The following is a 27,315-nucleotide window of genomic DNA, read 5'->3' as shown; positions in this document are numbered from 1 at the left end:
ATATAGTGGTAATATTCCCATATTCCTAAATCCTGGAGCCCCACACTAATGCTCCAGAGACATGAGTTCAAATCCCACCAAGACAGCTCAGGAAACTTGAAATAAATTAATTCATAAATCTCAAATAAAAACTCATCTGCTGAGCGATTATCACAAAAATGCTGGATGTTCTTCAGGAGAGGTAATCTGCTCTCTCCACCCAGTCTGATCTATGACGTGCATGTACCTGTCAGGGTGTTTTTCTCAAACTGCTGTCAATCCCTCCCATTTTCTCACATTGTATACGACAGCCAATTTGCACACAGCGAGCTCCAACAGACAGCAATGTGAAAGTGACCATCCAATCTGATTTCTGGGATGGTGACTGTGGGCTTGAAGACCAGGAATAACATCCCTACTCTTCCTCAAAACAGTGTCGTGATGATCTTTTATATCCTCCCGAACACACAGTTCTGGACTTTGTCTCAAATAATACACGGCAGTTCAACAATGCAATACTCAATGTGTCCTACACAGGAGCACAAGCAGTGATTTTTATGCTCAGGCTGAGAGTGAAAATGAATCCAGAACGGTTCGTCCCCTGGCTAGGCGACATCATCAGTGCTCTGGAGCCTCCTGCAAAGCGCTTCTTTGATGTTTCTTCCGGTATTTATAGTGGTATGTCCTTGCCGCACTGATGATGTCGCCTAGCCAGGGGACGAAACGTTTGCAACAAAAACTTCCAGCTCAGCGAACAGAACCACTACAACAAGCACCCGAGCTACAAACCTTCGCACAAACTTTGAACCCAGAACCTTGTGACCCAGAGGCTAAAGTGCTACAAAAGCATCACCATCTCGTCAAACCCCGAATGTGATTGAGGTTCCTCTTGTCATTTGAATTCCAGCGATCGGATCTTGAGCTGATCCCTCCCTTGGTTAAGTTGCTGGGTTGACAATCAAACCCTGTTACCTTCCTACTTATTATTTGCTGTTGAGATTGGCTGATTGCCAATGCCCTGCTGGCTCAAGGTACTGCACTCTTTTCCCACGTGCCTCTAGATAATGCTCATCATTGAATACCTGGCACAAGGAATGGTCCTGGAAATCATCCAGACTTTCTGTGGGCTTTATCAACCTAACATCCCCGTGCATCAACAATTCTTCTAACCCCATAAATGTTGCTCAAATACCAGAACATTAACCTGCATGTGAGATGTTCGAGCTGGTCAATGTTTGGTCAACAAACATAACTCCTTACTGGGTTGGCTTGTTCTAGCATGGGACCATCTTAAATATGAACTGACAAACACCAAAATTGGGTGGGTTATTGGTTAAAATTAAATTGGGGGAGGATGAGATTTGGTTCTGTGTCTCTCATTACCATGGAGAATGCAGAGCCTGGGAGGGTGGTGGAAGACGGGTCAATAGAAACATCCAAACGGAATAGGCCAGACACTGAGAATGACAACTGAGGGGTTAGACCAATGGGCTCACTCCCCCAAAGAGCACTCATGGATACAATGGTATTCGTCTTAGTTGTAGAATGGTGTAATTCTCAGGAAGGGAAAGGGTGTTAGAAACCTGGGTTTTGGCAGCACTCACAGCAGAATCTGCGCACAATATTTGATCAGCTTTTCGTGTGTCACTTTCAGGTGTTGTATTCAGTGACGGGAAGTTGTGGCGGGAGAACCGAAAGTTTGTGATCTCAGCTCTCCGAGGATTTGGCATGGGCAAGAAATCCGTTGAAGACAGGATCACTGAAGAAGCCAGCTTTCTTGTCAATGTGTTTGAGAGTCACAAGGGTGAGTGCTTGGTGGGACATGACATGCTGGGATTCATGGTTCCCTCGAAATTGACATCTACAGAAAAGATTTTCACTTGAACAAAAATGAGGTTCCTTCAGTTGCATTAATACTGTTGGGGCAGTCAGATGTTAGCAGGCCCCAGAGACACTGGTCTTTGACAGACATTAATTCCACTAAAGGTTATGGCAATTCAAAACTGCATCATCAGCTTCATCACACCAAGGATGAGTAGTCCCTGTGTGATGTACTCCATTCACAAAACCTTTCACCACTGTTGGACACTTTAAGTAAGGTTAGATTTGAAATATCCTTTGTCTGTTTTCGAGTAACAGAGTCATAGAGATGTACAGCACAGAAACAGACCCTTCGCTCCAACTCGTCCATGCTGACAAGATATCCCAACCCAATCTAGTCCCCTTTGCCAGCACTTGGTCCATATCCCTCTAATTCCTTCCTATTCATATACCCATCCATATGCCTTTTAAATGCAGTAATTGTACCAGCCTCCACCACTTCCTCTGACAGCTCATTCCATACACGCACCACCCTCTGTGAAAAGGCTACTCCTTAGGCAAGTTTTAAATCTTAACCCTCTCAGCTCGAACTTTCGCCTCCAGTATAGACTCCCTTATCCTGGGATAAAAACCTTGTCTATGCACCCTAACTATGCCCCTCATGATTTTATAAACCCCTATAAGGTTTATAAACCCCTCAGCCTCCAATGCTCCAGGGAAAACAGCCCCAGCCAATTCAGCCTCTCACTATAGCTCAAACCCTCCAACCCTGGCAACATCCTTGTAAATCTTTTCTGAACCCTTTCAAGTCTCACAATATCCTTCCTAAAGGATGGAGACCAGAATTGAATGCAGTATTCCAAAGTGGCCTAACCATTGTCCTATACAGCCACAACATGACCTCCCAACTCCTGTACTCGATACTCTGACCAATGAAGGAAAGCATACCAAATGCCTTCTTCACTATCCTATCTATCTGTGACTCAACTTTCAAGGAACTATGAACCTATACTCCAAGGTCTCTTTGTTCAGCAACACTCTCCAGGACCTTACCAATGAGTGTACATGTACTGCCCTAATTTGAATTTCCAAAATGAAGCACTTCACATTTAACTAATTTAAAATCCATCTGCCACTCCTCAGCCCATCTGATCAAGGTCCTGTTGTACTCTGAGGTAGCCTTCTTCACTGTCCGCTACACCTTCAATTTTGCTGTCATCTGTGCACTTACTAACCATACCTCCTATGTTTAATAAAGCAGGAAAGGAGGGGAACTGGTCAATGTAATTAAATTCCTGGCCAGAAGTTCTTTTGCAAAATAATTTGCTCACACAACATTTATTTTTAATGATTCATAAAGGGTATTGATTGATGAACATTACCACAGTGGGAATTGTCCAGGAAGTTTAAAGATTTGATGAGCATTTGTTGTGCTCCCCAGTCCCATTTGATGGATCCTCAGTGCAGTCACCTTGGTGAAAGAGAGTCGAAGATTTTGGAACAATCAAATGTTGCAGCTTTGGGGCCGAATTGAACTGAAATCATCCTAATCCTGACCCTCGATTCACATAAAATGCTGGCTCCCAGCACAAAGTGTGTACAATATAGCGTGATGGATTCCATCACAGATAGAATCTCTCAGCAACTTGCATCTTATCTAACTTGAGCTTTTTAAAAGACAACAATCCTGGAAGTATTTGTGGTATTTCCAACTTTAGTTTTTCTCTGAAATACAATGTTTGTTCACAGGTCAGCCTTTTGAAACAGCAGGGATATTGAATTCGGCCGTCAGCAACATTATCTGTTCCATTCTATTTGGAGATCGCTTTGATTATGACGACAAAATGTTTAACTCCCTCACAAACATGAATAATGAGATGACGATGTTGGCTGGAACAGCTTCAATGCATGTAATTATCTTTCCATATTACTGTACTTGGGATGATGATTTGCAATTTGGTGTGCATAATAATCCCCTCATCACTCCAGTGCCAAAGAATGACCATCTCCAGTAAGATTCCCACAGCTACCTGGATTACATCTCTTCCCACCCGACCTCCATTGCTCCCGATCCGGTCTCCTTTTCATTGGGGAGACTGGATGCCTTATCGCAGAGCGCTTTAGGGAACATCCCTGGGACACCCGCACCAATCAACCACACCGCCCTGTGGCCCAATATTTCAACTCCGCCCCCCCCACTTTGCCGAGGACATGCAGGTCCTGGGTCTTCTCCACCGCCACTCCCTCACCACCCGCCTGGAGGAAGAATGCTTCATCTTCCGTCTCGGAACATTTCAACCCCAGGGCATCAACGTGGACATCACCAGTTTCCCATTTCCCCTCCCCCCACCTTACTCCAATTCCAACCTTCCAGCTCAGCACCGTTCCCATGACCTGTCCTACCTGCCAATCTTCATCCCCACCTCCATCTACCTACTGCACTCTTGGCTACCTTCTCCTCAGCTCCACCACCCTCCCATTTATCTCTCCACCCCGGAGGCTCCCTGCCATCATTCCCAATGAAGGGCTTTTGCCTGAAATGTCGATTTACCTGCTCCTTGGATGCTGCCTAACCTGCTGTGCTTTTCCAGCACCACTCTAGTCTAGACTCTGATCTCCAGCATTTGCAGTCCTCACTTTTGCCATCTCCAATAAGAGACAATCTAACCACTACCCCTTGGCATTCAGTGTTGCCATCACTGAATCCCCACTGTCAAACATCCTTGGGTTCACCATTGATCAGAAACTTAACTGGGCTTGCAACATCAGCACAATGGCTACAAGAGCAGGGCAGAGACTGGGAACAGTGCGATGAGGAACTCACCTCCTGACTCCCCAAAGCCTATCCACCATCTACAAGGCACAAGTCAGGAGAGTGATGGAATGCTCCCCACTTGCCTGGATGGGTGCAGCTCCAATGACACTCAAGAAGTTTGACACCATCCACGACTCAGCAGCCCCCACTTGATTGGCAGCACATCCACAAAACTCCACTCCATCTACCCCCGACGCTCAGTAGCAGCAGTGTGTACCATCTACAGGATGCACTGCAGAAATTCACCAAAAATCGTCAGACAGAACCTTCCAAACCCCCAACCACTTCCATTTAGAAGCACAAGGACAGCAGATACGTGGGAACACCACCTCCTGCAAGTTCCCCTCCAAGCCACTCACCATCCTGACTTGTTCCTTCACTGTCGCTGGGTCAAAACCCTGGAATTCCCTCCCTAATGGTATTGTGGGTCTACCTACAGCAGGTGGACTGCAGCGGTTCAAGATGGCTGCTCACCCCCCACCTTCTCAAGGGGGCAACTAGGGCCAGGCAATAAATGCTAGGCCCCTGAGTGAATAGAAAAACCTGAGCTATTATAGGTTCAGAGTGTTTTTATCATTATGTTTCAGTCAATTATATTAACATGTAAGGGTCCCTGACATGGAATAAATTCACATGTAAATGCTGAAAAAGTAAGATTTATGTAAATCATTTTACATAATTGTTACTTGACTATGACATCAATAAGAGAGAAGACACAAGTCTAGAATAACTGTGCGAACAGAGAGGTCTTAGATACTACACTAGAGAGCCGTTTTAGAGATCCAGTGTGCAGATATAAAGAAAGGAGTGTTACAGTACATAAGGAGTTGAAAACCCTCAATAGAGATGGGGTGGATGCAGCCACAGGGAGAGTGTTATATACAGGCCTCTCACAGCCAAAAATGCTTCTGACTGGCAGCTGAAAGTGCAGGTCACTATGTTGGTTTAAAGCACATGGTGGCAGTGAGGGATAAAGCCCCCAGAGACAGGATCTGGTGCGAGGAGAGGCTGCTGGGGACACAACAACATCAAAAAGGAAGGCGGAAGGATGTTATGAAGCTTGAAAGGGTTCAGAAAAGAGTTGCAAGGACATTGCCAGGGTTGGAGGATTTGAGCTATAGAGAGAGGTTGAATAGGCTGGGGTGGTTTTCCCTGGAGCATCGGAGTCAGAGGGGTGACCTAATAGAGGTTTATAAAATCATGAGGGGCATGTATAAGGTAAATAGACAAGGTCTTTTCCCTGGGGTGGGGGAGTCCAGAACTAGAGGGCATAGGTTTAGGGTGAGAGGGGAAAGATATAAAAGGGGCCTAAGGGGCAACGTTTTCAGACAGAGGGTGATGTGTGTGTGGAATGAAGTGCCAGAGGAAGTGGCAGAGCCTGGTACAATTACAACATTGAAAGGGCATCTGGATGGGGACATGAATAGGAAGGGTTTGGAGGGATATGGGCCAAGTGCTGGCTGCAGATGAATACATGGCTGAGGAGCTGGTATATGGGAGAAGGATTCACATTTTTGGATCATTGGAATCTCTTTTGGGATAGAAATGACTAGTGCAAGAAGGATGGATTGCACCAAAATTGGAAGGGGACTAATTTCCTGGCAGGGAGATTTGCTAGAGCTGCTCAGGAAGATTTAAACTAATAAAGTGGGGGTGGGGGTGGGGGGGTGGGGAGGGGGGTGGGACCCAGGGAGATAGTGAGGAAAGAGATCAATCTGAGACTGGGACAGAAGCGAGTCAAACAGTCAGGGCAGGCAGGGACAAGGAAGGACTAATAGATTAAAGTGCATTTATTTCAATGTAAGGATCCTAACAGGGAAGGCAGATGAACTCAGGGCATGGTTAAGAACATGGGATTGGGATATCATGACAATTACAGAAACATGGCTCAGAAATGGGCAGGACTGGCAGCTTAATGTTCCAGCAAACAAATGCTACAGGTTGGATAGAAAGGGAGGCAAGAGAGGAGGGGGAGTGACGTCTTTGACAAGGGATAGCATTACAGCTGTACTGAGGGAGGATATTCACAGAAATACATCCAGGGAAGTTATTTTCACAGAACTGAGAAATAAGAAAGGGACAATCATCTTATTGGGATTGTATTATAGACCCCCTGATAGTCAGAGAGAAGTTGAGAAACAAACTTGTAAGGTGATGTCAGCTATCTGTAAGAATAATAGGGCAGTTATGGTAGGGGATTTGAACTTTCCAAACATAGACTGGGACTGCCATAGTGTTAAGGGTTTGGACGGAGAGGAATTTAAGTGTGTACAACAAAATAAAGCAGGGCAGGTGACTGAGTGTGGTGGGGGAGCACTTTAGGTCCAGAATATTTTAATTCTATTCGATTTAAAATAGTGATGGAAAAGGATAGACCAAATCTAAATATTGAAGTTCGAAATTGGAGAAAGGTCAATTTTGACAGTATTAGGCAAAAATTTTCAAAAGCTGATTGGGGGCATCTGTTCACAGGTAAAGGGACGGCTGGAAAATGGGAAGCCTTCAGAAATGAGATAACAAGAATCCAGAGAAAGTATATTCCTGTCAGGGTGAAAGGGAAGGCTGGTAGGAATAGGGAATACTGGATGACTAAAGAAATTAAGGGTTGGGTAAAGAAACAAAAGGAAGCATATGTCAGGTATAGACAGGATTGATCGAGTGAATTCTTAGAAGAGTATAAAGGCAGTAGGAGTATACTTAAGAGGGAAATCAGGAGGGCAACAAGGGGAGATGAGATAGCTTTGGCAAATAGAATAAAGGAGAATCCAAAGGGTTTTTACAGATACATTAAGTACAAAATGGTAACGAGAGAGAGAATTGGGCACCTAAATGATCAGCAAGGCAGAAAATGGGGGAGATACTAAACGAGTATTTTCCATCAGTATTTACTGTGGCAAAGGACATGGAAGGTACATAATGTAGGGAAATAGATTGTGACATTTTGCAAAATGTCCAGATTACAGAGGAGGAAGTGCTGGATGTCTTGAAACGGTTAAAGGTGGGTAAATCCCCAGGACCCAATCAGGTGTACCCTAGAACTCTGTGGGAAGCTAGGGAGGTGATTGATGGGCCTCTTGCTGAGATATTTGTAACATTGATAGACACAGGTGAGGTGCCGGAAGACTGGAGGTTGGCTAGTGGTGCCACTGTTTAAGAAGGGTGGTAAGGACAAGCCAGGGAACTATAGACCACTGAGCCTGGCATCAGTGGTGGACAGGTTGTTGGAGGGAATCCTGAGGGACAGGATGTGCATGTATTTGGAAAGACAAGGACTGATTAGGGATCATCAACATGGCTTTATGCGTGGGAAATCATGTTTCACAAAATTGATTGAGTTTTTTGAAGAAGTAACAAAGAGGATTGATGAGGGCAGAGCAGTACACGTGATCCATATGGACTTCAGTAAAGCATTCAACAAGGTTTCCCATGGGAGACTGATTAGCAAAGTTAGATCTCATGGAATACAGGAACTGGCTCAAAGGTAGAAAACAGAGGGTGGTGGTGGAGAGTTGTTTTTCAGAATGGAGGACTGTGACCAGTGGAGTGCCACAAGGATCGGTGCTGGGCCCTCTAATTTTTAGTCACTTACATCAATGATTTGGATGTGAGCATAAGAGTACAGTTATTAAGTTTGCAGATGACACCACTATTGGAGGTATAGTGGACAGGGAAGAAGGTTACCTCAGATTACAACAGGATCTTGATCAGATGGGCCAATGAGCTAAGAAGTGACAGATGGAGTTTAATTCAGATAAATGCAATGTGCTGCATTTTGGGAAAGCAAATCTTAGCAGGACTTATACACTTAATGGTAAGGTCCCAGGGAGTGTTGCTGAACAAAGAGACCTTGGAGTGCAGGTTCATAGCTCCTTGAAAGTACGGTTTCAGGTAGATAGGATAGTAAGAAGGTGTTTGGTATGCTTTCCTTTATTGATTAGAGTTTTGAGTACAAGTGTTGGGAGGTCATGTTGCAGCTGTACAGGACATTGGTTAGGCCGCTGTTCAGGTATTAGATGCAGTTCTGGTCTCCTTCCTATTGGAAGGATGTTATGAAACGTGAAGGCATTCATAGAAGATTTACAAGGATGTTGCCAGGGTTGGAGGATTTGAGCGATGGTGAGAGGCTGAACAGGCTGGGGCTGTTTTCCCTGGAGCGCCGGAGGCTGAGGGGTGACCTTATTGAGGTTTACAGAATTATGATGGACATGGATAGGATAAATAGGCAAAGTCTTTTCCCTGGGTTGGGTGAGTCAAGAATTAGAGAGCATAGGTTTAGGGTGAGAGGGGAAAGATATAAAAGAGACACAAGGGGCAACTTTTTCACGCAGAGGGTGGTACATATTTGGAATGAGCTGCCAGAGGATGTGAAGGAGGCTGGTACAATTGCAACATTTAAGAGGCATTTGGATGGGTATATGAATAGGAAGGGTTTGGAGGTATATGGGCCGGGTGCTGGCAGGTGAAACTAGATTGGGTTGGGATATCTGGTCGGCATGGACGGGTTGGACCGAAGGGTCTGTTTCTATGCTGTACAGCTCGATGACTCTATGACTTCGATAGCGGAACGGGCCCTTGCAAGATTCAAAGGCAAAGCTGAGAAAAAAATGGGAAGACCCCAAATGGTGCAGACCAAGACTTTGAAAACAAAAGGTAGAAAACCCAAAAGCAAGGGGAAAAAAAACTCCAGACGACATTGCTGCCAAGCCATGACCAACAATAACCTGGACAGTGACAAGATGGGATCAGATCACTTTGACAGTATTTCAGAAAGACCCTCAGGTCAGCCAGGCGTATAAAGTCTGTGGGGATAGCGAGAGAGCGGCCTTGTCTAACTGATAAATCAGAAGGTCAATAACGAGGTGAGAGGTGGGAGCCCCTCGGAACAGTTCCACATCAGAACGATGCCATTCAGCCCTTGGATGAATAATGTAACCACCCGGTCAAATTCCACTTTCCGTGATCCAGTCCATTTCCTTGCAGGTTACAGTGCGTCCGGAGCGGATGCGGGCTCCTTTCCAGCGATTTCCCACCTCAGCAACCAAACTGGGCAGCAGATTCCAGTCTCCCAACACCCTGTGGATGAGAAACATTTTTTCCTTGAGTCCTCTTTAATCTTTCCACCAATCACCGTAAAGTTGTGTGCCCAATGTTTGGCCTCTCTGTGAGGTAACTCAGGTCCTCCCTATCCACTCCATCCAAGCCCCTATTAAGTTACCCCTCTATTCTAACCCCTCAACCTCCTGCGTTCCGGGGAAAACAAACCCAGTCTATCCAACCTTTCTTCATCGCTAATCAGTTAATTCCATCCTCCCAGACTTTACATATTTCTCCTTTTTCTTTTTGACCAAGGTCATGCAAGGTTCACGTAACTTACCATTCCTGTTCCAATTTTTGAAAAAAATCCCAAGACCTCACCAGACTCACAATGTTAACTCTGCTCTCTTCTCACTGATGCGGCCAGACGCACTGAGTTTCTCCAGCAATTCCTGCTTTTGTTTCCGATTTCCAGCAACTCTTTGTTTTATGTCACCGTAAGTTACTTGGCCAATGCATCGACTACAGACGAACAGTCACTTATCAACTCAAGGCTTGAACTTATTGGTTATGTTCTTGTTCCAATCCAGGTGTACAATTCTTATCCATCTCTGGGATTTCTGATTCCGGCTCGCAGGAAGCTGCTTGAAAATCGAGATAAGATGATGGAAATCTTCGACAGTTTCTTCAAAGCGGCTGAAGAAACCTTGAGTGAGAACAGCATTCAGACCCTAAACGAGGCCTTAATTCTGAGGCATCAGCAGGTACAGTGACACACCTTTTCAGCAGTAAGGGGAATCTCCCCAGATTTCAGACTCCACACCAGGACTTTGTGGGTTTTGATGGAGGAAGATTATGTGTTAAACATCTGTTAATATGTCGCTCAGTGCTGCCCCTAGTTTCTGGATGGAAGTACGAATGTGTAGCTTCAAGCATGCACTGTATCTGATCATTTCTCTGATCGTAGTGCTCATGACATCATGTGGATGTTTGTGTCCAGGATGTAGCATTGGTTTCAGACATGGGATGTGAGTGACAGGGGCTGGGCCAGCATTTATTACCCAGAGGCCAGTGGGGTCACCCACATTGCTGTGGGTCTGGAGTCACATGTAGGCCAGACCAGGTAAGATTGGCAGATTTCTTCCCCTAAGGGTTATCAGTGAACCAGATGGATTTTTTTTACAACAATCGACAGTTGTTATATGGTCACGATAAGACCAGCTATAAACTGCAGATTTTTTATTGAAGTTTCACCATGAGCCATGGTGGGTTTTGAACACATTTAGGGGCATGGGTGCATTAGCCTGGGATCTGGATGATTCCAGTGACATTATAATTACACATCCCTGAAGGATGTATGAGTTTTCATCTCACAATTTACAATGTGAGAGAGATGTCTTCTCAGAATATAATTGGTGAGGAGCTTCTACTTATTTTACACGTTATTTTCCCTGAATAACGTCCCTCAAATTACACCTGGATGTGTTGGTGAGTGCTTTGGAGCCGTCCTCTGCTCATGTTGTCTGGGATGTCAATCTCTTTGAGACAAATGAATTTAAACCTCACATCCATTAAGACCAGCCCTTCATCTCTGCTGTGCTGCCAGAGTGGATTGAAGTCTAATGGTGAACTTAGACAGGAGAGACAACTTTCCTTCAGAGAATTGTAGGGTGTTACAGGACAGAAGGAGGGCATTTGGCCCATCGAATCAATGGCTGCTCCCAGGTAGAGCTATCTCACTCCCCTATTCTTTCCCCACTGCTCTACCACTCATTTCCCTTCAAGTATTTATCCACCTCTTACAAATAAGACCACAGACCGTAAGACATAGGAGTAGAAATGGGCCTTTCAGCCCATCAAATCTGTTCTGCCATTTGGTGAGATCATGATAGCCTCAACTCCACTTGTCTGCCTTTACCCCGCAATCATAGAACATAGAACAATTCAGCACAGAACAGGCCCTTCGGCCCACGATGTTGTGGCGAACATTTGTCCTCGCTTTAGCACCTATCCATGTACCTATCCAATTGCCGCTTAAAGGTCACCAATGATTCTGACTCTGCCACTCCCACAGGCAGCGCATTCCATGCCCCCACCACTCTTTGGGTAAAGAACCTACCCCTGACGACCCCCCTATACCTTCCACCCTTCACCTTAAATTTATGTCCCCTTGGAGAAAGTGAATACTGCAGATACCGGAGATCGGAGTCGAAGAGTGTGACACTGGGAAAGCACAGCAGGTCAGGCAGCATCCGAGGAGCAGGGTCATCAACGTTTCGAACATGAGGGCACACATTCCTGATGAAAATTTTATACTCGAAACGTTAACTCTTCTGCTCCTTGGATGCTGCCTGACGGCTGTGCTTTTCCAGCGCCACGTTTTTTTGACTCTTTACCCCATAACCCTTGATTCTCTCACTGATTCAAAACCTTCCTATCTCAGTCTTGCATACACATAACGATCCAGCCTCAACAGCCCCCTGACCCTTCCTGTCCACTCATTATCGAATGTTACTCTGAGTCTCTCTCCTCCGCTGTCTTTAGAGTGGAAACCCCATCACTTAATAGACGGTGCAGGTAAAACAGACATTCCTTCCTGTCAGCTCTGCGGGGTCTCTTGGAAATCACCTGAAATCTCGAGTTGACTGACGGCCCACCCTCCCCCCAACACCAGTTTGACTTTACTCTTCCAAACAAAACCATTCATGCCTTTGAACGGTTCCATTCAAACCAACCCCACCATGCGCATACCACCGCCCCCCCACCCCCCTGCCTGCCCCCAGCTCCCACAGTCTCTCTGCAATCCCGGCAATAGGTACAATACTCAGGAATACATTTATTCTTCACGGAATATTCTGCCCCCACCGCACAGCTCCAAGATCCTTCTCAAAGTGTAATGTCACAATGGATACAGTGCACCAGCTGAAGCTATGCCAGGCTTCCTTTCCCCCGGTATAGAGGTTTAAGGTCACTTCCTCACCCTTGTACTCCCTGACAATAAAGAGCCGAAGACTTTGTCTGATTCTTTTCTAAGGGGCCTCTCGATTGGCTGTGCCAACTTCGGATATTGTGCAGACCAACGGCTGCCTCCCAAAGTCTGACCCCAGGGTGGGTGGGATTTAATCAACACCAACCTCTCTCCCCGTGCCCCTCCCCCAATCCCCCAAACCCAAGGAAGTGCCTTTGGAGGCCATGGGACATTTTGACCCCATGGTAGAGCGTGCGGCAGAGTTGGGCTCCCCTCAGCTCAAGGCGAGGAGGTCAGAGGGCAGCGTTCCTGTCCACAGGAGCCTTTCTGAAGCCAAGGCCTAGCTGAAGGCCTTACCCTACCACCTCAGGTATCGTACTCCTGGGAGGCCAGGAACTCCAAGTCTGTCCTTACCCTCCACCTTGGGACTCATGGGTGACAAATATCAGGAAAGGGATATTCTTCATGCTCAGGCACCTCATGACCAAGCAAAGGACTTTACTCTGAGCGATAGGGAGAGGGAAGGTGCCCCATCTCTGATTTCAACTTCCCAATCCATTGTCTGCTCGCACTTCATTTTGTGTTTGAGTTCAAATCATAGATCAGGCCTCCAAAGAACATCCAACCCAGACCCATCCCCCTATCCCCCTATCCCTGCAACCCTACACTTCCCATGGCTAATCCACCTAGCCTGCACATCCATAGACACAACGGGGCAATTTAGCACCGCCAATCCGCCCTAACCTGCACAACTTTGGACTGTGGGAGGAAACCAGAACACCCGGAGGAAACCCGTTCAGACACGGGGAAGAATGCACAAACTCCACATGGACAGTTGTCTGAAGGTGGAATCGAACCTGGGTGCCCGGCGCCGTGAGGCAAGCGGTGCTAACCATTGAGCCACCGTGCCACCCTTTCAATAACTCTTCGTTCAATAACTCATGAAGACTGTTCTCTGTGAAGTAGCTGACAACATCCTTACAGTGATTTCTATCTCCATGGGATGGGGCCAGCTTTTTTGCTCATTTAATTGGCAGTTAAGTGTCAACTACATGGCTATGGGTTTGGAGTTATATGTAGGCCAGATCAGGTAAGGATGGCCAATTTTCTTCCCGGAGGGACATTAATGAATCAGATTGGCTTCAATGACAAGAGTTTTACAATTGCCATTCGATTAGCTTTTAATTCCAGATTTTCGTTCAGTTCAGGTTTTGCAGTCTGCCATGGCAGGACCTGAACCAGAATATTAGTTCGGAAGAAGGGCCAGGCCAGACATGAAACGTTAACACTGTTTCACCCTTCACAGATGTTGCCTGACCTGCTGAGTTTCTCCAACACTTTCTGGTCTTCTCTCAGATTTACAGCATCCACAGTTATACCCCCAGAATACGAGCCTGGGGTTCTGAATCAGTAATCCCTGTGACATTCCCACAACATCACAACTTCACAATCGGGCTTTGAGAACAATCAGCCTACATTCAGCCCCTTCCATTCTCCCATTCCCACAAACCTAAACCATCTCTTTCAAATCGCAGTGTACTGCAGTTCAACCTTTATGAGACTTAACCGAACATCCTCTAATGTACTATCCTCCCCAAACTACCCGACACAGCTAGTTCTTTTCAAAGAAAAATTCTTTTACAGAATGTGGGCATCACAGGGGGTAGAATCATCGAATCCGGACAGTGCAGATGGAGGCCATTTGGCCCATTGGGTTTGTGCTATCCCTCTGAACAGCATCCTACCCTTCCCTGTAACCCTGCATTTCCTGTGGCCATTCCACTGAACCTGCACATCTTTGGACTGTGGGAGGGAACCGGAATTACTAGCGAAAACCCACATAGGCACAGGCAGAACGTGTAAACTCCACGCAGTCACCCAAGGAACCCTGATCCCTGGTGCTGTGGGGAGGCAGTGATAACCACTGTACTGTCTATTTATTGCCCCTCCCAAATTGTCCAGAGGGCAGTAAAGAGTCAACCATCTTTCGGTGGCTCTGCCTTCGTGTACAGGCTCATGTCCCAAAGCATTTTACAGAGAAGGGTCAATTTTTAAAATGTGACATTTATTGTAAAACAGGGGAACGAGTTCATGAATTTGTGTCCAGCAAGGCCCCACATGAACAACAGTGATAATGACCAGATCACTCTTTTGGTAGAAGTGTAGACATTGGTGGAGACACCAGTGAAGACTTCTCTGTCCTTGTTAGATTAATAATATGATATTTTACATCTACCCAGGGTCTTGGAGATGTACAGCATCGAAACAGACCATTGCTCCATGCTGACCAGATATCCTAAATTAATCAACTCCCATTTGCCAGCACTTGGCCCATATCCCTCTAAACCCTTCCTATTCATATGCCCATCCAGATGCCTTTTGAATGTTATAATTGTACCAGCCTCCACCACTTTGTCTGGTCGCTCAGCCCAGACATGTATCACCCTCTGTGGGAAGAAGTTGCCCCTTCGGTCCCTTTTAAATCTTGCCCCTCTCTCCTTAAACCTGTGCCCTCTACTTTTGGACACCCCGTGCCTGGAAAAGGACCTTAGCTTTTCACCATATCCATACCCCTCATGATGTTATAAACCTCGATGAGTTCACCTCTCAGCCCCCGACGCTCCAGAGAAAACAGCCCCAGCCCATTCAGCCTCTCCCAATAGCTCAAACCCTCCACCCTGGCAACATCCTTGGAAATCTTTTCTGAATCCTTTCAAGTTTCACCACATCCTTCCTTGAGCAGGGAGACCAGAATTACACCCTGTGTTTAATCAGTTAAATAGTCCACGGGAAAGGCAGCACCTCAGATAGTGCAGCACCCTCTCAGAACGGAGCTGAAATTTCAGCTGAGGTTGTGCACTCAGAGTTGTGAAGTGTGGCCTGAATTCATGAAATCCTGACTCTGAGCAAGACAGCCACTGCCCCCAATGACACAGACCCATCCAGCAACATACACACTCAAATATTTCCCCCAAGAACGTGGTACCTTCTCTTTTATCCTGCCGTAGTTGTGGGTATGTTCGCCCCGAGCTGGGAAGTTGATTTGCTGATGCTCCGTTCCCTGTGTCGGTGACACCTTCAGTGCCTTGGAGCCTCCTGGGAAGTGCTGCTGGACTGTGTCATCTGGAATTTATTTGGTTCCGTTCCTGCTGCGTCCGGTTGCACTGAAATATTTCTGTCAAGAATGTGGCAGCTTCTCCTTTATTCTATTTTGTCTTGAAGGAATCAAAAGGCCAAGCCTTGGAAATTCAGAAGAAGGACATGCTGATTACAATCATTGACCTGTTTGGTGCTGGAACAGAAACCATTGCTACCACCGTGTGCTGGGGACTCCTTCTCATGATGAAATATCCGGGTATCCAGAGTAAGGGAATCACTAACTTTGTGTTTGTTAGTTTGTTGTTGGTGTCCAATCTGTTACTTGATCATACGGACAGGACTATCGAGGTCAGTAGTAAACTAGGCCCATGGTCAGTGTGAAATTGGTCATTTTAATCAGTAACACCTCAACTGGTTGCTCTCAGGAAGAGCTGATGGTGAGTGAGTCTGAAATTGAGTTGAACCCAAGGTAACTCCCCCAGGCATGACGTGCACTGCAGATTCAGAGATTATACCCAGTGTGACACTTATAACAACATGATGTCAATGTCAAAACCGCCATAAAGCTCATGCTGTGGATGTCTCGCCTAAGCCTCCCCCCACATTCTGGAATCTTCTGTCTGAAAGCCTAATATGCTCCTCTGTTTATTCTTTTCGCTCATAAACTCTCCAAAGGTAAACAAAACGCTCCAGGACGTCTCTCTCTTTCTCTAATACTGTACTTTAAGAAAACTTACCACAGTGACAGAAATACTTACGAGTTAATCAATAAACCCCTTCAGACACAAGGAAAATCCAAATGCCACTAGTTCAAAATCCAAAAATCCAAATAGACTGTACCACACACCTTACTTCACACACAGATGATTGGAGTTAAGAGTCATGGAGCTCTACAGTACAATAAAAGGTCCTTTAGGTCTGTGCTGGTTCGAATTAGCCACCAAATTATTCTAATCTCAATTTCCAGAGCCATGTTTACCTGATGTTATGAGATGTTGCTTTAAGAAGGATTTGTTCTTTTGAAAGCAAGTGTTGGAAACTTGAAGCCCAGTGGTCTGCTCTGAGCCCAGCGAGCTTTGTTTTTTTTTATGTTGGAACAAGAGAAGCAGCCTGAAGGGGTGGTGTCAAGCTCCCACAGAACCAGGATTTTAGTTTAACTTTCAGTAGTGTTGGGGTTTGGAAGCTGCTACACATCTCTCCCTGTGAAAGCAAAACACTCAAGTTCTCTCTCTGAGTTATCTCTGGATGGACTGGAGAGTTGCACGTGAGACAATCTGTTTCACTGAATTTGCCTTTGCCAAGGGTGTGTTTATGGGATGTTGCTACCTTGGAACAGCTAATCAGTGGTAGTTAGCATATATATTATCTCATTAAGCAATTCAATAGAGTCACAGTTAAATTAATTTTTAGAATTTCTTATTTGTCTGTATTTGAACAGGGTTTTAAGAATAAAGTGTGTTTTCTTTCAAGCCTGGTAGATTGACCAATCAGATTGTATCCAGAATGCACTTGCCTTTAAAAATAAGAAAATGTTGGGGGTTTAGGCCATCTTCTTAATATATTTTGAACGGGTTTGGTGTGGTCTGTAACACTGGGGATCGCGTGTGCACATCTAAATTCTTCTTAAATATTCTGAGGGTTTCTACAGAAATATCAGGAACCCAACAAGAACTGGCTGAGCGTCTTTCAGCCCAGATTCACTTGGCAAACAGTTGACTGTGGCGGAATTGGACTGATGGCGATAAGGATTTGCGCAGATGAGAATGGCCAATGATACCAATAAACACATTTCAGAAGCAAGGGCGAGGCAAACTTTCAGAAAATGTCAAAACGATTTCCTTCATCTTGATCTCAATGTAACTGGTTGTAGACAAGCATGCTGCATGAGGGAACAAAGCAATGGCGGGCCTCCTGGACGTCACCAAGGTCTCTCATTGTAATTCAGGGCAGAACGATCTCTCTCACATTCAACTTGGCAAGATATTTCCTGCAATACAATGCATGCTGTTGGTACAGTACCTTAAGCCATTGGTTGATCTAAATCCCTTTACACAGGCAGTCCCTTGGAATGGCTTGTTGTCAATAGCTCAGCATTAAGTCTCAAGTGTGACCTGATGATTTGGCCACACTTGGGTCAGGGGTCAGAGAGTTTAGTTCCTTATCCGATCTCTTTGATACTTGAACTTCACCTCCTTGTGTTCCCGATGAACTCTCTCGAATTGTTCTGGGAACAACAAACACTGGGGATCACAGCGGGTCAGACAGCATCCATGGAGAGAGAGGAAGCTCATGTTTCGAGTGGAGAGCTGTTCAGCTCTGACAAAGGGTCATCTGGCCTTGACAAGTCAGCTTCCTCTTTCTCCATGGCTGCTGTCTGACCCGTTGTGATCCCCAGCGTTTGTTGTTTTCAGTCTAGACTCCGGCCTCGGCAGGAATTTGCTCCTCTCTTGAATTGTTTGTTTACTTCCTGAACACACTGTCTCCTATTTGCTTGGTCATAGTCCAGGGACCTGAAACCTTTGACCCCTTCTGAGCTGCTTTTGAGGAAACCCCGAAAATGTTTCCACCCGGGGTCCTCCTGTCTTGGGTAAGTTCTGAGCCGAGCAGGTATTTTCATAGAAATTTAGGCTCAGTAAAAATCCACTTACAATGGAATTCTTCTCAATGGTAATAAATATCTGTCACTCCAAAATTAGCATGGAATTATTTTAGAAGTGTTGTCCAATTGTCTTCACAAGTAAATGGATGAGTGCAACTCTGACTGCACTCGTGAAGCATCACACCACCCAGGGACAAAGCAGCCTGCTTGATTGGCATCATACCCACAAGCATCAACTCCATCCACCACCGACACTTAGTAGCAGTCGTGTGTCCCATCGATAAGATGCACTGCAGCAACTCACCAAAAATCTGTAAACAGCCTTCCAAGTCCATCTAGAAGGACAGGGGCAGCAGATACATGGCAAGTTCCCCTCCAAGCCACTCGCCATCCTGACTGGGAAATATATCCCTGTTCCTTCAACGTCACTGGGTCAAAATCCTGGAACTCCATCTCTAGCAGCATTGCAAGTCTCACGCCTACAGGTGTACTGCAGCAGTTCAAGAAGGCAGCTCACCATCACCTTCTCGAGGGGCATCTAGGAATGGGCGGAACCAGCAACGTGCCCATCCCATGAGTGAAAAATAAAATGATAAAACTGATCTTGAAGGTTAGCACACAGTGACCCAAATACAATCAATCCCTTGTTGTATGTATTTGGCTTTTGTGTTTATTGAAGTTGATGAATATCGCATGGGGGACATCAGGCAAATTGATCATGCCTAATTTCTGTCACTGATGAATTTCTATCCCGTTGTTTGACGACAGTTTCCCCAATCCAAGCTTTCTCTATTGCAGGGAAAGTTCAGGAAGAAATCGATCAGGTGATAGGAGCCGGACGAGCCCCTGTAACCGAAGACCGAAAGCAAATGCCTTACACTGAGGCTGTGATTCACGAAATCCAGAGATTTGCCAACATCGTCCCCATGAACCTTCCTCATTCAACAACCGAGGACACACACGTGAAAGGACATTTCATTCCAAAGGTAGTCCTGAATGATATAAACCAGCCGAGGGTTTCACACTTTGTGTCTGTGAGTAATTGGAAGTACCTTCAAACTAAAATAAAAAGTGACAGAGAAAGAAAAGAAACAAATTTTAAATGGGACTGATTTGGAAATTAGTGAATCGGGGGGTGGCAATTTTCATAGTGGGGGGATCCCAATGATATTTAAAATAAGTATGGGCCCAGCCTTGAGCACTGGAAACTAACAGGGTCAGGTACAACACTGGGGTCACACATCCCACTTCATTCACTCTCCATTGAAGTCAGGCTCCGAAACGCTTTCCAAATTATTGTTCTTGTTTACAGGGAACGTACGTGATTCCTGTCCTGACCTCGGTGCTGCATGACAAAACTCAATGGGAAACTCCAAAGGAGTTTAACCCGGCTCACTTCCTGGATGCTGCTGGGAATTTTGTGAAGAGAGATGCCTTCATGCCTTTCTCTGCAGGTAACTGGACGAGAGGGACATGTATTCCTGTTGTTAAATATTTCCATTTCTGAAGTGAGATGAGGAAGTGTTGAGAACAATCTTTAGTTTGAACAGGCAGGAACTTCACAATGTCACAATTAGACATGCTTTAGCATTTAGCGTGAGTGTAAACTGTACAAGGTGAGCATGGTCTTGTATCTTGCTGCTACTGTTGCTGGTCCCATCTGGGACATTCCACTTCCTGCTGGGACCACGAGAGATATCTTGGGTTGATTCACTGCCACCGATCCTTCTGATTGGTATCCATCTGTGTTACTGACATCCAATGGGGAAGGAGACTGACACAACGTCTTGAGCAGAAGGCAGCCTTAGTTTCGATGTACAGTAACTAGGTTTATTACATCTTACTGAATGACTAGTTGCATCATATCTGAGATACTACGATTTCCTCTTGTGAGATATTGGGTCCAATCTAAAAATACAGCAACTGCAGGGAGATCAACATGACTGAATGTACAAATGCTGACACTTTATAACTAGATGGGAGGAGCGCATCCCATGATGTCAATTAACCCTTTCAGGTCTGAACTGCTTTCAGGTCTGAACACAAGACACAGTAGGTGCAAAGAGGCTGTTTAACATCATAGGAGAGTCCCGGACCAGAGGGCAGAACCTGGAATAACGGGGAGCACATTTAGCAAAGAGATGAAGAGGAATTTTGTTGCTGTTAGAGGGTGGTGAGTCTATGGAGTTCTTTATTGCAGAGGGTGACAGAGGTTGGGTCATTAAGTCTATTCAAGGCTGAGGTAAGTGAGGGAATCAAAGCTGGTGGTGAAAAGGCAGCAGAGTGGATTATCAGACCAGCCGTCAGAGCCGGCTCAATGGGCTGAATGGCCTATGTTTTTACTCTCATGATGTCATGGTCTATCCATTGGAGAAAGCATTAAAAGAAGATTCTGCAGAGTGTTGCCTTAGAAGCAATTCAGTCAGATAACAGTCAAATAATTAATCACATCTTCATCCAAAAACTGCTCTGCAGCCAGCACCACAGCAGTTAGTACCTGGCTTCACCCTGGGTCAGTTCTGGCTGGTTGGAGACTGGGTTTCTGGAGGCAGGTGTTCACAAACATCGATGGGTTTTAGAGAAAGACAGAGCAAACACGGACTGCTGCCTTTGTGTGTGTCTCTCTCTCTGTCTCTCTCTGTCTCTCTCTGACCGTCTGTGTTGAAAACCCATGGATGTTACTGATCACTATATATTATACATATATTTGACCCATATGCAGAAACTGGGTTATGAGGCCTCTCTCTGAAAGTGCAGTGAGCCCAATGACTCCGATGGAGCAGATTGTGTCCTGTGTAATTTTCTTGCTGTCGTAGCCAATGCCCTTTGTTCTTGGCCAGCCTTTGAGGTTATGAATTCCTGCTTCAGATCACGCATCTCCAAAAAACTACCACTGAGGCATCACCTACAAATGAACCTTCTCAGGGGTTATCATCCTTGTGACTCGGTCAGGCAGCTTCTAAGGTGGATATCTGTGTGACAGAGGAGACTATGACCCGTGGTCCATGTCTTTGACTGCCATAGAACCATTAATGTAAGGCTAGCATTGGTCACCAGGGGCACTACTGTATGGATGAGGTGCAGGCTGGTAGCTGATGATGGTGGTGCCCACTACCCCGTCCAGTGCAGAGCTGGCTGTACTCCTGAATTACGGAAACCCTCACACGAAGCATTTGAAGGAAGGGAGGAGCCCGTAGAGCTTTGGAGGTTGGAAGTAGGACAGACAGAGAGCCCCCGGGGTGCAGTGACAGAGGGCACTGTGGTCTGAACAAACTCACTCTTGATGTCGCGAGAACCGAGAGCCCCCACACACACAGGGCATGAGACGGGGGCAATGGTGGTGTGGTGGGTGTCACCGTACTGATGACCTTGGAGCAGGAGGTGGCTCTCGAAACCACTGAGGTGCCAACTTGCTAGAAAGTTGCCAAGGGCAAGCTGGGCATCTGTCCGAGGGAGAGGATGAAAGGTCTCACTGCCCTCTGTCTGATGGGGACAGAGCTCCCTCCTCCCTGATGCAGTCCTGTCATGTGCTTCCACAGCTACCAGGAACAAACTGGGCACTGCACCGGGACATAGGAGGCCATTCAAGTGGGGAGAGCAAAGGAGAGAAACGGTAGAGATACAGATGGCATCCTTGGAGAGCAGGATCTAGAGTCATGCATTGTTTGTTACCAGCCCAGTGCCATGGTAAAGGACGTCTCAAATCAGTTTGAGAGGATATTGGAGTGGGAGAGGGAGGATCCAATAGCTGTGGTCCATGTTGGCACTGTTACATAGGCAAGAAGTCCTGTTTGGATATATCAGGAATTTGGAACTCAGTTAAAGGAAAGAGACCTCGAGGGTTATAATTTCTGGATTATGACCCGAGCCCAAATTGAGATGGATGTTAAAAACATTCGGGAAGAAAACGCAAGGTTAAAGGAGTGGTATGGGGTAAAAGGGGTTCCATCTTGTGGGGCACTGGCATCAGTATTGGGACAGGAAGGAACTGCACTGTTGGGACAGACTCCACCTGAACCGGGATAAGACCAGGATCTCAGTGGAAAGGCTAAATAGAGTGGTCACAAGAATGTTCAACTAGCTAAAGGTGGAGAAGGGCACATCAGAGGTTATTAAAGTTTCCTGAACAAGTAGTAGGACAGAGGGTATGGAACGGGGTTGGGAATATAACTTCAGGCATAGCAGGCAAGTGGACAACTGTCAGAACGGGAATGGCCCACCCAGGACTGAAGGTGTTGCAGTTAAATGTGTGCAGTGTACAAAACAAGGTAAATGAGCTAGTAGCACAGATTGAACTTGATGTGGTTTTTTTAAGTTTACTTACAGTGTGGAAACAGGCCCTTCAGCCCAACAAGTCCACAACGACAGTCTGAAGAGCAACCCAGCCAGACCCATTCCCCTACATTTACCTCTTCAGCTAACACTACAGACAATTTAGCATGGCCGATTCACCTGACCTGCACATCTTTGGATTGTGGGAGGAAACCCACGCAGACACGTGGAGAATGTGCAAACTCCGCACAGATAGTTGCCTGAGGCAGGAATTGAACCCGGGTCTCTGGCACTGTGAGGCAGCAGTGCGAACCACCGTGCCTCCGTATGATGTTGCCAGTGCCACAGAGATGTAACTGTTAGGGGATCAAGTCTGGGAGCTACATCTCCAAGGAGACACGTTCTATTGAATGGACAGACAGATTGGCGGAGGGCGTTGGGTTGCCCTCTCAATAAGAAATTAATTTACAATGATAGCAAGTAGTGATACAGAGTCAGAAGCACAGAATCTGTGTGGGTAGAATCAATGAATGGCAAAGGCTAAAAGACCCTGATGGGTGTTATGTACAAGCCTCTGAGCAAGATTTAGGATGTGAGGAAGAAAATAAATCAGGAGACCAAAACAGCAAGTCAGAAAGACACTATTGCAATAATCATCAGGGTCTTAAAGATGCTGGGAAAATCAGTTCACTTGAAGCCTTGGCTGAAGTTGGGTGCATAAAGCAGTTGCTCCCCAGAAAGGGGGGTACTAATTTTAAGAAAAAGGTTAACTCAGTTTAAGGGGTTTAGTTTAAAAGTTCCAGACTGGATTTGCTTAGTTAAAACCCTGAAATGGTCATTTGAAGCTAAGAAAGTCTATGCTCAGTTGGATGCCAGCACCAAGAAGAAGCTGAGAGATTCTCGAGACTGGGAATTAAAGTCACAGCATCAATGTTAACTTAAGCTCTATAGACAGGGCAGGGAATTGTCTCTGATGGGAGTACTGTCGAGGCACCTTAGTGGAATAAATGGGATTGATTTTTACAAAACCTTTACATTTTTGCTGTATGGAAATTGTTTGGTTAATTCGCTATTATCTTAATTGTCTGAAGAAGAGACATTAGGAAGCACATCCACACACAAAGGGTGGTAGATGGTTGGAACTCTCTTCCACAAACTACAGTTGATGCTGGGTCAATTTTTAGTTTTAAATCTGAGATGGATACATTTTTGTTAAGCAAAGACTTGAAGGGGTATGGACCTAAGGGATATGGAATTAGTCAATAGATCAGTCATTAAATGGTGGAACAGACTGGTTGGGCTGAATGACACACTGCTGTTCCTATGGTTTCAGCCTGGGATTTCACTTAGAGTCTTGGAGTCATACAGCATGGAGAAAGACCCTTAGTGTCCAAGTTAGTGAGACATGATTTCCCATGCACAAAGCCATGTTGACTATCCCTAATCAATCCTTGCGTTTCCAAATGCATATAAATCCTATTCCTCAAAATCCCCTCCAACAACTTACCCACCACTGACATAGCCTTTCTTATACAATGACACCACATTAGCCAACTTTCAGTTTTCCGACACCCCACCCGTGGTTATCAATGATACAAATATCTCAGCAAGTGTCTGAGCAATCTCTTCCCAAGCTTTCCTCAAAGTTCTGGGAAACATCTGCTCAGTTCCCAGGGATTTATTTCTCCTTGTGTGTTTTAAGACCTCCAGCACCTCCTCTTCTGTAATATGAACTCTTTTCAAGCCTTCATTACTTATTCCCCCAAGTTCCCCCATTTCTACGTTGTTTTCCACAGTAAATACTGACACAAAATCTCCATTTAATACCTCACCCATCTCCTATGGTTCTACACACAGGCAGCCTTGCTGATCTTTAAGGGGTCTCTCCCCAGTTACTCCTTTGCACTTAATGTACTTATCGAGCCTTTATGGATTCTCCTTAACTCAATTTGCCAAAGCTATCTCATGTCCCCTTTTTGCCCTCCTGATTTCCCTCTTAAGTATACTCCTACTGCCTTTATACTCTGCTGGGGATTCACTCGATCCCAACTGGCTTTACCTGATAGTATGCCTCTTTCTTTGTCTTGAGCAAAGCCTCAATTTCTCTGGTCATCCAGCATTCTGTACACCTACCGGCCTTGCCCTTCACACTAACAGGAATATACCATCTCTGAACTCTCTTAAAGGCCTCCCACTATCCAACTATCCCTTTACCTGTGAATAACCTCCTTCAATCAATGTTTGAAAGTTCCTGTCTAATACCGTCAAACTCCGCCTTACTCCAGTTAGAACTCTAACTGTTTGATCAGTTCTATCCTTTTCCATAACTGTATTAAAACTAATAGAAATTACAATCACACAGCCCAAAGTGCTCCCAATCCTCAGTCACTTTCCCTGTCTTCTTTCCTAACAGAATAATAAGATGAGCTGGGATCATAATAGTTTGTGTGGGAGAGCAGAGTGGAGGGAAAGGATCAGCAAGGATCTTACTGAAAGGGGCAGGGGGGTCGAGGAACCGAATGGACTCCACCTGTTTATGAATGAACTCTGTGTGTGTGTGTGTGTGTGTGTGTGCGCGCGCCTGTGTGTGTGTGTGTGCACGTGTGTCTGTGTGTGTGTGTGTGTGTGAGGTACTGACTGTCCCTGTTCTATTTCAGGTCGGAGGGTGTGTGCTGGTGAGGGACTGGCTAAAGTGGAGCTTTTCCTGTTCTTCACCACCCTGCTGCAGAAGTTCCATTTCCAGGCCCCATCAGTGACCGACCTGGACACTAACCCGGGAATCGGCTTAGTGACCTTCCCGAAAACCCACCGGGTTTGTGCTGTGTCTCGCTGATGGGACCCAGCGACAGGCCCAGTCGGTCTTTCACTGCTGGGTTTATAAAGGTGGGAATCGATTATCCTATCTCTTCGCTAACTGCGACACAATCGTTTACTGTTTGCACAAATCGTAATTCCATCAGCTTGTCTCCGAAACACTCTCCCGTGAATGATAACAATTCCAAGGAACATTTTCTCCAGTTGTATGAAGAAGCTGGAATCCCATCGAGAGGCGTGAGTCCACTGACCACTCAACCAATCCAACTCGTTCATTTTGAGAAAACTTTACACACGTAGCATTGACTTAATCGGGTTATCGAAATGCTTTCAAATGGATACATTACAACTACCGAATGGTGAAGCCTTGTTCTTTAACAATAACCAGCACGTTTCACTGATTCTGAATGAGGGAGACCACCTTACGTTAGTCAGACTCCTACCCAATCACATACCAATCCTCAGGGAGCTGAAAACTCTGTCAGATTAATCTAAATATCTCATAAAGTTAATCATGGATGTGATGATTAAATATCTAATAAATGTGCTCTAACTCCAATTAGTGCAATGTCATTATTGGAAAATGAAACTCAAAGTGGGTGGTGTGACAGTACAGTCAGATAGCTCCTGGGTATATATTCATTACCGTTTGGTGCTGCCTCATTGCTAACTAAGTTATTGATCAAATAGTGAGTCAGCAGAAATCCCAGTTCACATCTGTGCAGAGATATGTGCAGATTTAACACAGAATGTTGCCGTATTATGAAAGTGAGGACTGCAGATGCTGGAGATCAGAGTCAAAGAGTGTGGTGCTGGAAAAACACAGCAGGTCAGGCAGCATCTGAGGAGCAGGAGAATCGATGTATGGAGCATCAGTCCTTCATCAGGAATGAGGTTTGTGGCCCAAGGCAGCTCAAGGGGCTGAGCGATAAATGGGAGGGGAGTGGGGTCGGGGAGCAGGGTAGCTGAGAATGCGATAGGTCGATGAAGTTGTGGGCTCATTCCCAAAACGTCGATTCTCCTGCTCCTTGGATGCTGCCTGACCTGCTGCGCTTTTCCAGCAACACATTTTCAGTTATGCTTACATGAAAACCAATCTTAGTTAATTTCGAATCAGTTTAATATGGAGAAAGACAACATTATAATCTTTTTTAAAAATCTTCTCCTTTGATTCTGCACCATTTGACATCAGTATAAACATTCTCTCAATTCCCCATACTTTCATACTACTGCCAAAGATCATTTTCACCCGTCTCACCCCGACCTGTTGGACGGACGAAAGAATTGACTAAAGGAAGTAAAGCAGTAACACTGAACCTGGGCCTCAGGTGCAGCATCATTCTGTTCCGGATGACCGCAGGTTTCTGCTCAGTTGGAAAATGGAACTCAAAGTGCAGAAGTGGGTGGTGTGACAGTACAGTCAGATAACTCCTAGATATATATTCATTATCGTTTGGTGCTGCCTCATTGCTAACTACATTACTGAATCGCATCATATCGTGTCTGAACAGCACATTGGGAAGGCTGCTTTTGGAATACTGCGTTCAGTTCTGATCCTCCTGCTGTTAGGAAGGATGTTGTGAAACGGTTCAGAAAAAATTAACAAGGCTGTTGCCACGGTTGGAGAGTTTGAGCAACAGACGCTGAATAGGCTGGAGCTGTTTCCTTCCGAGTTTGAGAGGCTGAGGGGGTGACCTTATGGAGGTTTATAAAATCACGAGAGGCATGGATAAGGTGGAGGAGGCAATGTCTCTTCCCAGGGTAGGGGAGTCCAAAACAAGAGAGCATAGGTTTAAGGTGAGAGGGGAAAGACTCGAGGGATCTAAAGGGGCAACTTTTTCACACAGAGGGTGGTGCATTTATAGAATGAGCTGCCAAAGGAAGTGGTGGAGTTTGGTACAATTGCAACATTTA

At 45.6% G+C, this 27,315-nt stretch overlaps 1 protein-coding gene across 1 annotated transcript in view; it reads left to right on the top strand.

The window, feature by feature from the left end:
• The window catches only part of LOC132832391 (cytochrome P450 2K1-like), a 35,276-nt gene extending 9,316 nt beyond the window's left edge, over window positions 1-25,960 (top strand). The window contains exons 3-9 of the mRNA XM_060850348.1: window positions 1,634-1,783; window positions 3,550-3,710; window positions 10,240-10,413; window positions 15,840-15,981; window positions 19,114-19,301; window positions 19,628-19,769; window positions 25,245-25,960. Of these exons, the coding sequence (XP_060706331.1) occupies window positions 1,634-1,783; window positions 3,550-3,710; window positions 10,240-10,413; window positions 15,840-15,981; window positions 19,114-19,301; window positions 19,628-19,769; window positions 25,245-25,420 (1,133 nt within the window). The 3' untranslated portion in view covers window positions 25,421-25,960. The remainder of the gene's footprint in view (window positions 1-1,633; window positions 1,784-3,549; window positions 3,711-10,239; window positions 10,414-15,839; window positions 15,982-19,113; window positions 19,302-19,627; window positions 19,770-25,244) is intronic.
• Window positions 25,961-27,315: the final 1,355 nt, after the last annotated feature.

The sequence above is a fragment of the Hemiscyllium ocellatum genome, chromosome 35, assembly GCF_020745735.1.
Source record: "Hemiscyllium ocellatum isolate sHemOce1 chromosome 35, sHemOce1.pat.X.cur, whole genome shotgun sequence".
In the NCBI taxonomy this organism is placed as follows: domain Eukaryota; kingdom Metazoa; phylum Chordata; class Chondrichthyes; order Orectolobiformes; family Hemiscylliidae; genus Hemiscyllium; species Hemiscyllium ocellatum.
Note: the sequence above shows the minus strand (reverse complement) of the source record. Positions and strands in the feature narration are given on the sequence as shown.